Source organism: Lycorma delicatula, chromosome 1 (genome assembly GCF_047948215.1).
Source record: "Lycorma delicatula isolate Av1 chromosome 1, ASM4794821v1, whole genome shotgun sequence".
Classification (NCBI taxonomy): Eukaryota; Metazoa; Arthropoda; class Insecta; order Hemiptera; family Fulgoridae; genus Lycorma; species Lycorma delicatula.
In genome coordinates, this window is record NC_134455.1 from 338,140,376 (window position 1) to 338,153,516 (window position 13,141).

General features: G+C 30.9%; 1 protein-coding gene across 1 annotated transcript in view; it reads left to right on the plus strand.

Annotated features, from left to right (window-relative positions):
- The first annotated feature begins 3,867 nt into the window (after window positions 1-3,867).
- Window positions 3,868-13,141, plus strand: part of RpS12 (ribosomal protein S12) — a 29,642-nt gene continuing 20,368 nt past the window's right edge. The window contains exons 1-2 of the mRNA XM_075382253.1: window positions 3,868-4,044; window positions 11,928-12,056. Coding sequence (XP_075238368.1) covers window positions 4,028-4,044; window positions 11,928-12,056 — 146 coding nt within the window. The 5' untranslated portion in view covers window positions 3,868-4,027. The remainder of the gene's footprint in view (window positions 4,045-11,927; window positions 12,057-13,141) is intronic.

Sequence of the window (13,141 nt, forward strand, 5' to 3'; positions counted from 1 at the left end):
TTTTTCCCATCATTTAACATAAATTATAATAAATCTTACATGGAACTCTTGGAAATGTCCATGAAATGTCTTGGAAATGTTTGTGAAAGAACCCCTAGCTAACAATTTTCTACTAACCCCTCCTGCATATTTTTTTTTTTTTTTTTGTCTTCAGTCATTTGACTGGTTTGATGCAGCTCTCCAAGATTCCCTATCTAGTGCTAGTCGTTTCATTTCAGTATACCCTCTACATCCTACATCCCCAACAATTTGTTTTACATACTCTAAACGTGGCCTGCCTACACAATTTTTCCCTTCTACCTGTCCTTCCAATATTAAAGCGACTATTCCAGGATGCCTTAGTATGTGGCCTATAAGTCTGTCTCTTCTTTTAACTATATTTTTCCAAATGATTCTTTCTTCATCTATTTGCCGCAATACCTCTTCATTTGTCACTTTATCCACCCATCTGATTTTTAACATTCTCCTATAGCACCACATTTCAAAAGCTTCTAATCTTTTCTTCTCAGATACTCCGATTGTCCAAGTTTCACTTCCATATAAAGCGACACTCCAAACATACACTTTCAAAAATCTTTTCCTGACATTTAAATTAATTTTTGATGTAAACAAATTATATTTCTTACTGAAGGCTCGTTTAGCTTGTGCTATTCGGCATTTTATATCGCTCCTGCTTCGTCCATCTTTAGTAATTTTACTTCCCAAATAACAAAATTCTTCTACCTCCATAATCTTTTCTCCTCCTATTTTCACATTCAGCGGTCCATCTTTGTTATTTCTACTACATTTCATTACTTTTGTTTTGTTCTTGTTTATTTTCATGCGGTAGTTCTTGCGTAGGACTTCATCTATGCTGTTCATTGTTTCTTCTAAATCCTTTTTACTCTCGGCTAGAATTACTATATCATCAGCAAATCGTAGCATCTTTATCTTTTCACCTTGTACTGTTACTCCGAATCTAAATTGTTCTTTAACATCATTAACTGCTAGTTCCATGTAAAGATTAAAAAGTAACGGAGATAGGGAACATCCTTGTCGGACTCCCTTTCTTATTAGGGCTTCTTTCTTATGTTCTTCAATTATTACTGTTGCTGTTTGGTTCCTGTAAATGTTAGCAATTGTTTTTCTATCTCTGTATTTGAACCCTAATTTTTTTAAAATGCTGAACATTTTATTCCAGTCTACGTTATCGAATGCCTTTTCTAGGTCTATAAACGCCAAGTATGTTGGTTTGTTTTTCTTTAATCTTCCTTCTACTATTAATCTGAGGCCTAAAATTGCTTCCCTTGTCCCTATACTTTTCCTGAAACCAAATTGGTCTTCTCCTAACACTTCTTCCACTCTCCTCTCAATTCTTCTGTATAAAATTCTAGTTAAGATTTTTGTTGCATGACTAGTTAAACTAATTGTTCTGTATTCTTACCCTGTCTGCTCCAGGGTAAGTTTTGCAGTCAACGAGTTGATTTCTAAATCTTTGCTTAACCATGATATAATCTATCTGATACCTTCTAGTATCGCCTGGCTTTTTCCAAGTGTATATTCTTCTATTATGATTTTTAAATTGGGTGTTGGCAATTACTAAATTATACTTTGTGCAAAATTCTATAAGTCGGTCCCCTCTTTCATTCCTTTTGCCCAGCCCGTATTCACCAACTATATTTCCTTCCTTGCCTTTTTCAATGCTTGCATTCCAATCTCCAACTATTATTAAATTTTCATCTCCTTTTACGTGTTTAATTGCTTCATCAATCTCTTCATATACACACTCTACCTCATCATCATCATGGGCGCTTGTAGGCATATAGACGTTAACAATCGTTGTCGGTTTAGGTTTTGATTTTATCCTTATTACAATTATTACTCCTGCATATAAAAGAATAAAAAAATAGTATTTTTTTTATAAAGTTTTTCTTGAAACAATATTTATTGCATCTAACTGGATGTTGCACATAACTTGAACATTCCTGCTAGTAATAGAAATATAACGAGCAACTATTTATCATTTACTTACATAATAATTTAACAACAGAAATTAAACATTAATTTCTAAAAATTAAGCATCAAAATTTCTAAATTTCAAATAAAAAAAATTTGGGGGCTCCCTTAATCCACGGGAACAATTTAGTAAAACCTTTTTTTACAAAGAAGTGAAACTTAACAAAAGATAAATAAATTTAAAAAAAGAATTGTTTAAAATTATTAAAAGAATAAAGTACAACTTTTATGAGTAATGAAAAAAAAAATGCTTATTTGGTTCTGGTATATATTATATAACAAAGCTACTTAAATATTATGCCATTAAAGTGACAAAGAAAAAAAAATTTATAATAAAAATTCAGAGTTAGAGCCAAAAAACCAGAATATTTTATTGTTTAAGGGAATAAATTTAAAAAAAAGGTTTTTGTAAGAATATTCTTATATAGGCTGAGCTTAACAAATTTGCTTAAGTAAAGTTTTCTCTAAATCTAACACCCCCCCCCCCCTTCAACTAAAGGCTAATACAAGAGCATAAAAATTTGCAAAAAACTTTTCTGTGTTTAAGATATGGGGTTTATAATCATGAAAAATTGTAGATTTTTTTATGTCATATAAAAAGAAAGAAAATAAAATAAAAAATATTTGTGTATTCTAGCCATTATTTTACAAAACTTCTGTTTGTGAAGCAAGTAATAAAATTAATCTGAGTTAATCATTTTTGGGTTCTCCTTGGTCCATCTATTAATTTGGGTGTGTTTTTAGTATATATGATGTGTAAAATACAAAAAAAAGTTTTAAATATTAACCAAAAGGAAATAAAGCAAAAAAACAAATATTTCAAAGTTAAGAGGTGGGGATTGAGTTTTTGAAAAAACTTTTTATTTATATATGCAATTGTAGGTAAATGTTGCCAAAGTTTTTCAGAAGTGCCTCTGAAGAAATTCGAAATTGGTTTTTCGCGATAATTCCTTATCCTCTTAATGAATTTTCAAAAAATACTAATATGATCATTGCCTGTTGTATATTTGAGCCAAATTTGAAGAAAATCGCTTCGGTCAATCCTGAGACAAGGCTAAAAGCAGTGTCTAGCTTATTAAAGGGGAAATTATGGTGTCAAAAATGGGAAAGTAACAATTTAAACCACTACAGCTACAGGTAATAACATGAACGAGTTATTGATTAAATAAATTATTAGGAAATTCTCCCTTGTTTATTTTTCGAACATATAATATAGGAAATTATTTTTTGACAATTCATCCCAACAACATCCCTTTAGCGCCAAAAATTCACTTGCAATTTCAAATTTTCGACATTACGTATTGCTTATCACATCTCTTGACGAAAGTGTTATTTATTATTTACATATTCACAGTATCATTACAGCAAATTATTTCAACGAAAAATATTGTACGTAAGTATAATTTGAAAAAGCTTATTTACAAAAACAAAAAAGAATGGAAGTTGTATGGACTAAATTTTACTCATAATGATCAACGATGCACATTACGTTATTTGCAGAGAGCAGATAACATATAAGGAGTTTAATTCCATAGAGATTAAAACCTAATACCTCATATTCCGATATTCTTTCAGTTTCCTTTAATTAAACAATTTCTTCGAAAATTAAGAACAGTGTAACTTTTGATTCAGTATTTAAGAATACAAGAAGAATTCAGTGAATAAGTTAACATGTAGAAATTACTGAATGTTGTATTTTATAGAGTACATTGATTGTTAGCATCTATTGTTTAGTATAAATTTTGAGTTCCAATCATTAATAATTTTTTTAATGAATTTTTAAATTAAAATAATGTATATAACTAGCATTTTTCATCAGGTCTTTGATGTAACAGAAGGCGGTTTAAGGGTAAGATTAACTTACGATTCTACGGAAACGTGGTAAGGTCCTTTTCCGCTACACTCCACAGTTACGGAACGTGTTTTGTTTTTGACAACAATAAAATTATTTTTTGTTTTTAACAGTATTTTTATATTACTTCTAATATTAATTTTTTCTTGTTTTCCAGAGAGTAACTAATATCATTCAAATATGTCTGATGTCGAAGGGTGAGTATGTAATGCTAGTTTGTTAATGAAGTGGCTTGTGTGAATAGGTTAGGTTTGCTGCATGCATTGATAATGTTAAGAACAAAATTGTTTTCGGCTCCAATTTTTAGTAATAGTTCTGTATAGCCAGCAGCCAAGTTATGGATAGCGAGTATATTTTCTCGTTAATTTTATTGAGATGCGAATCGCTATTTTTACATTAATTTTCAGATCTGGTATTGTCAGAACTTTCAAATACGTTGCATATATTTCGAACTCCATACTCAATGATATTTTTAGATTCTCTTACTGTATTTTTTCGTAGCGTGTAGTTTTGTGAGATTTGATTGACCATGACAAATTGACAAACAATTTGAGTGACCATGATTTAGTTAAGTTAGATCATAAAAAAAATGAGTAAAATTTAATTGAATATTTTATGAAGTCTCATAAAGTATAGGCGAAAAATTAAGTGAAACATTCAGTAAACTCAGTTCCAAAAAGTTGGTGGAAACTTTTACCAATACCTTCTGGTAGGTCTGCTCCAAGACACACGATAAATAAACATCACTATTACCAACACCAGATTTGACTGTCAAGTCCTCTCTGGTTGTGGATCTTCTTGTCCTCATTATGTCATCCTGTTGTAAACAGGTTCCCTGTTATTTCTGCTTGTATCCCATAAGCAATATGGGTCCTTTCTGTTTGTCATTTACCACTGCCTTGGACAAATTTGGTGTTGTTATTTACAGTTCCAGTAACAAAAGTTTTGCAGCTGTACAACTTATTTGTTACAGGTAACTTAGTATAAAAGTTATCCATAAACAAATTGTAATTTTTGTCCAATAGATTGGCTTTTTTCAGCAAATCCACGTATTTTTGCATAAAAGAGCTTTCTTCTTGTTGCAAAAAGTCTTTACTGTTATACAAAGAAACCTGCAGTACATAACTTGCTTTGCTATCACATATTTCAAACTTCTTTATTCCACATCTAGCATGTTTTATTTGGCATGAATGAAGACATCGATTCTTCATGCGAATCATGCTTTCATCAAGGGATAAATTTTGATGTGGAATAAAATTAGTTGAAGATTTTTTATTGAGATAACGAAAAATCTCATTTTTATTAAGGATCATACCCTGCATGCCCCTGGTTTATCCTTTCTTTTGGATTAATGTGAAGCATTACACTAACACTTTAAAATCTATAAACTGACAGTGTCTTGAAAAAAAATTGAATAAACTGTGTGGGGTCAGTGTCCCAGTAACTACAACATTTTTTCTGCCAATAATTCCCGTATTCATCATAATTGAAATAAACTTTTTAATTTCTGAAATTCTAACATGAACCCATTTTTTCAATGTAGAATATGTTTTCATTAACCCTGAATCACTTGTATTTTTTATTTGTTTTGCTGCATATTCATCTTATTTTCAACAAATTCTAAATAACATTTGTAAAAAAAAAAGTAAAAATATCCAAATGGATTGCTTTTCCTAGTAGGACAATTTCTAATGTTGGGATTTCTTACTTTGAATTACTTAGTAATGTCTATACTAGGCTCAGAAGGATAAACTCTTACCCATGGAATTAATCATCACTCTATTATCATTATTTTCATCTTCAAAAGAAAGATCACTGTCAGTTTCATGGATAGAAGTTACATCTTGATCAAAAACTATTGTGTCAATTGTCACCATCATTGGTTGAAATGTCACCAAAATCCGATAATACATTCATATTTAATTCTTTGAATTTACTAGATGAACACAGGTTACTATACTTTGTATAAATGAAACTAAACTTAATATAAAGAAAATGCTAGAAAATAAAACTTTAATGGGACAAGAATCGACAAATACATAAACAAAATACTTCAAGGTTATGAGCATTACAGAAAGAGTAGGCAACATAACCAAGTAAAATAATAACAAGATTAGGTTGAAACATTTTCTTTAGATTGGTTATATACATTGATAGGATCGAATTGCTGTTCAAATTGTTCTATTGAATTTTATATAAGCGTACCAGTTCAATGCTATCACTTAAGAATCTGATTATATTGTTGAAATAGCAACATTTATCATTTCCAGGGTTAACCCCTTAAATAGTCATTGATATGATGATGACAGAAAGTACATACAGTGCACTCCCGTATCTGACCTATCTAGAACAGACTCCTTGTATATCTGACTGATGGTTCAGTACTGTAGCTTGATATGTATGTGTATGCTTAAACTTAGTGTGTTGAATCACCACAACTGATTATTTTATATTCAGGAAAGTGCATAGTCTACAGTCTTGTATAAAAGGTCTGTAAATAAAGTAATGAGACATTCAGAAAAACCTTTTAAAACAATCCAATTATACGTAGACTCTATCACCTTCAAAATAGTTCCGTTGGGAAGCCACGCAACCCTTCAAACGGTTTTCTCACTTTTCACAGCATTGTTGGAACTCAGTAACTGGAAAAACCTTCAGATGGTTGGTTACATCTTTTTTTTTCATGTTTTCTACTGTTCCAAAATGGTGTCTTAAAGTCAGGAACAAGAAAAAGTTGCAGGGACTCAAGTCAGGTGAATTAGGTGGTTGAAGAACTACAGAAATGTTTTTTTTTTTTTTTTTTGCCAAAAACTCATTAATTGAGAGTGCAGTGTGACAAGGTGCATTTCATGATGCAGCATCCAGTTGTCTTTGATGGCTGGTTTCACACGGGCAACTCTTTTCTCACAGTCTTTCAAAAATTTCCCAGTAAACATATTGATTTACAGTCTGTCCTATAGGCAAAAACTGCCTATGTAATGCCATTACTATTGAAGAAATAGATTAGTGTGGTTTTGATTTTTGATTTGCTCATTTTCACTTTTTTGGGACGTGGAGAGTTCCAGGTGTGCTACTCCTTGCTCTGGCATTTTATTTCTGGGTCGTACTCAAATATCCAAGATTTATCACCAGTAATCACATTTTTTAGAAAATCAGAATCAGTTCAATTAGCCCTAGAAGATCACAGCCCACTTCCACTCTGCTGTTTTTCTGTTCAACAGTGAATTTTTTGGGATCTATTTTGCATAAACTTTTTTCATGTCCAATTTGTTTGTCAAAATTTGATGGACTGTGGTATTTTTCTGCTGTTAATCGCTGTTTGTACTGTATTAAGTCTCTTGATTCGCTCAACATTGTTGTCACTTTTTGAGGTTAACGATCTTCCACAGCATGGATCGTCTGCAACTGATTCCTGGTCATCTGAAAATGCTTTAAACCACCTAAAAACTTGTGCTCATGACAGAGCGTCTTCTCCATACACCCTTTTCAATTTTGAAAAAGATACAGTAGCATTCTCACAGTTTTATACAAAACTCAATTGCACAACGTTGCTCATTATTGGTATCACACATTTTTGTAACATACAACAAAAACTAGTTTCACAAAAAGTGTTTACATCTCACGCGGCAACAATAGACTAAAAATATTAATATAGATATAAATCAGCTGTTCATATAATCATATAATTACTAGTAACTTCACAGTGTTGCCACTTTGGCTGCCAAAAAAACAAACTATTGTCATTACTCTATTTACAGACCTCATACGTACATGAAATAAAAATTAGGGTACATACGTATTAACGCTACAGCTGCTGTTTAGGTTATGTTGACTTCATGTACTGACAAATCATACGTATATCAAAATAACCTAACTAAATGCAACATATGCTCACTAACATCTTATAATTATATTAAATATGCATAATATATACAACTTATTAATAATATAACTTTGTTAATCCACCGAAATCCGATTGATTACTTTGTTTTTAAATAAAGCTGTAGCTGCGGTGGCGTTAATATGTAAGAGGTTAGCAAGCGTAGGTTATATTTAGTTAGGTTATTTTGATATACGTACGATTTGTCATTACACGAAGTCAACATAACCTAAACAGCAGCTGTAGCTGCAATGGCGTTAATACGTAAGTACCAAAATTAATTTTAATTTAACCAGTATGATAGTGCTTGTTTGTTTGTTACTACTTAAGCTTATTGATAGTGTTTTTGTTTCTGTGACTTTTGTGAACAGGCCTTTGTATTTTTGTTAGTTTTTATTGTATGTGTTCACTAATGGCTATTCAAAAACGAAATCGTGTAGTGTGTTCATTACAACAGAAGCTTGAACGATTTGATAAGGGAGAGTCTGCAAGCACTTTCTTTAGAATTGGGAGGAGGCATTACCACGTTGACAAGTTTGGAAGAAAAACAGAAAGCACATACACTGACCATTGAAGGAACAACTCTGAAACGTTAAAAATATGCTTAGAAAGCATAAACTGGAATCCGTAAAGAGTGTAACTTTACATGGTGTATATATGGCTGTGGTTGCCAAGAATGCCAGAAAGGAACTCCTTTATCAGGACCCATTATTAAAGAAAAAGCAACAGTTCTATACCAGAAACTGAAGGGAGAAATGAAAAATTCACAGAGGAAAGAAGTACTATAGAATTCCACAAGTTGCCATATGTGTAGAAAAATTGTCTCCCAGTGATGGCATTACAATTGAATTTGTGGTAAAATTTAAAAAGCTAATTGAAGATAATCAGAAACCCAACCAACTATACAGTATTTATGAGACAGGATTTATTTTATTTAGTTGCATAAGTGTGGTATTGTGAGTTTATTATGTTTATCTCTTCAATAATAATCAAGTATTCTCAATAAATATTTAATTTAAAAAAATTAAATATTTCTTTCTATATTTACACAGTTCTGTAGGATGCCATAATACATCCTTTTTTTTTTTAATTTTCTTTGCGGTTTAATAATTTTTTACTTCTCACAATATCTGACCTTTTTTCATTACAACCATCGCTTGGTCCCATGGGTGATGGATAAACAGAATTCAACTGTAAAAGTATCAATTTAATTGATACTTTTTATTATATTTTTGTTTTAATAATAATTATTTGTATTGTTGATGTACATAAATAGTTTTACTGTGCCATGAAATTGTCACAATAGCTGTCTTGTAAAGTTATTTATATATGTTGTATTAAGTTTGATTAGGACACACATTTTTCATTGATTACCAGCTTCAATTTATTATTTTAACACATTAAAAAATGTATACCAAATGCCATGCAGATCCACAGGATCCTGTACTGCACTTGAGATCTGAAATAAATACCATGTAGTACATAAACCAAGGACTTATGTGTTCTATGCTTCAAAACAACAATTAAACCTAAAATTGCACTAAATATGTTTAAGAATACGTATTAAACCAAGTTTATAAAATATACATGTGCTGCATTTAGTGAGTTCTGGTCAAGATACCGAAACACCAGTAAAATTTTTAGCCACACATGACCATAGGGAGCTGTACTACAGATGTATTAAAACTTTTTATACAGAAAAATCAATCGCTCAATATTTTTGGATTATCCAATCTTCTTTTATATGATTTAAGTATGGTATTATCGGTACGTAGAAAACTATATTTAGTACAAAGTATATTTTTAGTTTCTGACAGAAAAAATCAAAATAGTTCATCAAATCATATGTATAAATATTTTAGAGTAGTGTAAAACTATAGTACGAGGATCATTCAATAATTAAACAGACAAATCTGTTTGCTGTATAGCACAAATGGTTTATTAAATAAATAAAAAATTTTATGTCTACTTTTTCACGTAATCCCCACCAATTCTCTACCCTTGTCACATCTTGTTAGGAGTATTCATATCCCCTAAGCGAAGGATTCTTTACCTTGATCTCAAAGCCAGTTTTGTACTTTTTTCTCTTTACCTCTTCATTGTCATTTAACTTGATGCCACACAAAGCTTTTTCATCAGACCAAACAGATGAAAATCCAAAGGGGCAAGGTCAGGGTTGTAAGGAGGATGCGCAGGAGCTCCCAGTAGTTTAATACTTTGCCGATAGTTTCCAGCATTAGTTGTGCCATATGAGGTTGAGCATTGTCCTGGAGAAGAAGCAAGCCTTTCTTCCGCCATTCTGAATGTTTCCTCTTCAATGTGGGCTTGATTTTTTCTCAATCATGGCTGAATAGTGTAGGCTGTTGATAGTGTGTTGCTCCCCCCAAATAATCACAGAAAATCGGACTATGGGCACTCCAAAAGATGATTAACATGACCTTACCAGCTGATGGTTGGGTTTTCAGTTTCTTGCAGACAGGCGATTCAGGGTGTTTCACTGCATGCTTTAATTCCGGCTCAAAATTATGTATTCCCATAATTTTGATCAAGTTTCATCACAGATTAAAATCCTGTTCAAAAATGCATCTCCTTCGTTATTGAAATGATTTTTGAGTTCAGAGCGAATCTGTAGGAACTCACCTTGCACTAGTCTTATGGTAGTTCAGTTTGTTTTGACTGATGGTATGAGTTGTGCCAACATTTGCTCAACATTTTTCCGCAATTTGTTCAACTGTAAGTCATCGGTCTTCTTGGATGAGAGAATCAGTATGCAAATCTTAACACCGAGGTCAACCCTGTTACCAGATGCCCAGAGTGGTGCTCATCGGTCACACTTTTACAGCCGCTTTTCCACGTATGCTGAAAAAATTGCTTGGTTCATGCAACTACTGCCATATTGTTTGCTCATTTGAGAGAATATTTCTGACGATTGTACACTTTCTGAAAGTAAAAATCTGATCACAGAACACCGTTCTTCAAAAGTACTTTCTTCGAGCAGACACACCGTTGTAACTAAGACTTAAGAGATTATGTTTATGTAAATATTGATCAAATAGCTGAAAGACTCTTCGCTAGGTTAGTGCAACTAACACTTACAAAAGTTTTAATTGCCGGCCTTCTTGGTGCGAGTGGTAGCATCTCGGCCTTTCATCTGGAGGTCCCGGTTTTGAATCTTGGTCAGGCATGGCTTTTTCACATGCTGTAAATCATTCATCTCATTCTCTGAAGCAATACCTAACAGTGGTCCTGGAGATTAAACAAAAAAATTGGCTGCATTAAGCATTTCCTTCATTAAAAATTTTTGTCTTTAATTATTGAATGACCCTCATACAAGTTTGTTTTTAATATCAAAAAAATAATCATTGGTTTCTTATCCAGTCTTATAAGTTAAGATATTTGCATTTGTAGATCAAGGGATACCAGAAGCAGTAAAATTTGGTTATATAAAATAATTATTGAGGATAATCATTAACCTAGCTAGAATTGATGAACACAAAAGAAAAAGTTAACATTTTTGGCATTATTAACTTTAAAGATGTCATTTACATGATTGTTATGTTCAGAGATAAGTAAAAAAAGTAGACTATTGAAAGTCATGGAAAAACTAGTTGAAATAATTCATTACTGGAATGAAAAAACAACTGAAAATAGTTGTTCTGCAGATTTATTAATATTGTTGCAAATGTTTTGTAAAATAAATGGTTGCTTGGAAGTAGAAAATATTGGTTTAAATTCATGGCCTCAATACATAAGGATCATAAAATTTTCGCTGAAATTGAAATGATTATAGCTTGTTTTTTTTTAATTTACAATTTAAAAAAATTAAACCTTCAATAAAAAGTATCCTACTTGCATAGAAGAAAATATCAGTCATGGAAGCATTGTTGGGTAAATTGTTAATTCACTTTAATGCTAACCAGATTCTACACTGCTGGATTTAATGGCTGTTAAATGTTTATATGCTTCTATGGCACAATTTAATTTGAATAGTCTTATAGTGCAAAAAGGATGACTTATCAAGTGTATGATGCTGCAACGAAATTATCATAATTGAAGGCTGAATTATTCATTTATTATTAATTAGTTTTGATTTGACCCTTTTACTTCATTGAGTAGAAGCGTTGAGTTTTAGAAAAATATTTTCAAGTCCAACTCTCTCTTATTCATTGAATTATTTATTTTTTTTATTACTATTTACAGAGATGATATGCCTACCACTTCTGGAGGCCCTGCAGACATAAACACAGCATTACAAGAAGTTTTAAAAACAGCTCTCACTCATGGAAGCATTGCCCATGGCCTTCATGAAGCCTCAAAAGCTTTGGATAAGTATGCAAGCTCCTTTCCTACTAAATTAAACCTAATTTATTTTATAGTAAAAATTCAGCCAGCTGAGAATTGCCACCCTAACTGAAGAAGAATGACATTTTTGGCAATAATAAAATTTTTATTATTAATAAATTAATATTAATAAAAATATATAAAAATAAAAATTAATAAAAATATTTTATTATTAATAAAATTTTTATTATTAATAGGGTTATGGATTTATTCGTTGTTTAGGTTATATTTATTATTTTTTATTTAATTATGGTTATTTTTTTGTTAGTATTTGTTTGTTTGGCTGTTTTTTTGTTAGAATATTTTGTATAATTCAAAGAGATTTAAAGGTACTTGTTGCCTATTCTGTTTGTCACATAAGTTTGGTTATTTGTGGATTATTTACTATATCTGGTCTTGGGTTTATTGGTTCATTATCTTTTATAGTTGCTCATGCCTTTGTTTCATCGGGTCTTTTTTTTTTAATTGGTATTATTTATGATCGGTTAGGAAGCCGAAGATTTTTTATTGTTAGGGGTTTGCTTAACTATTTACCTTCACTTAGTTTTTTTGATTTTTCTTTTGTGTTATAAATATATCTTGTCCTCCTAGATTAAATTTATTTTCTGAGATTTGTTTAATTATTTCTAATTTAAGATGAAGATTTTTTTCGGTTATTTTTTTTATGTTTATTTTATTTTTTTCTGCTTGTTATAGAGTGATAATTTTTTCTTTAACTCAGCATGGCTTGTATTCTGGTGATTTGATTTTAATTAATTCTTGTTGTGTTCGTGAATTTTATATTCTTCTTTTTCATTGTTTTCCTATTTTTTATATAATGTTTTCCTTATTTTTTTTTTTATTTTGCTTATTTATTTTAATTTAAAATTTTGATTTGTGATGTCAAAGATCTTTTTGAGGATAGGCTATGTTTTTCTGCTACAATCTTTTAGTATGATTTTGTTTTTTTTTTGATTGAATTTCTTGTTTTTTTATGTCTTTGTATTTTTAATTAGAGGTTGTGTTTTATTCTATAGTCTTGGTTATATAAAGGGTGATTTGAATTTAGTTCGCTTTTATTATTTGGTTTTTTT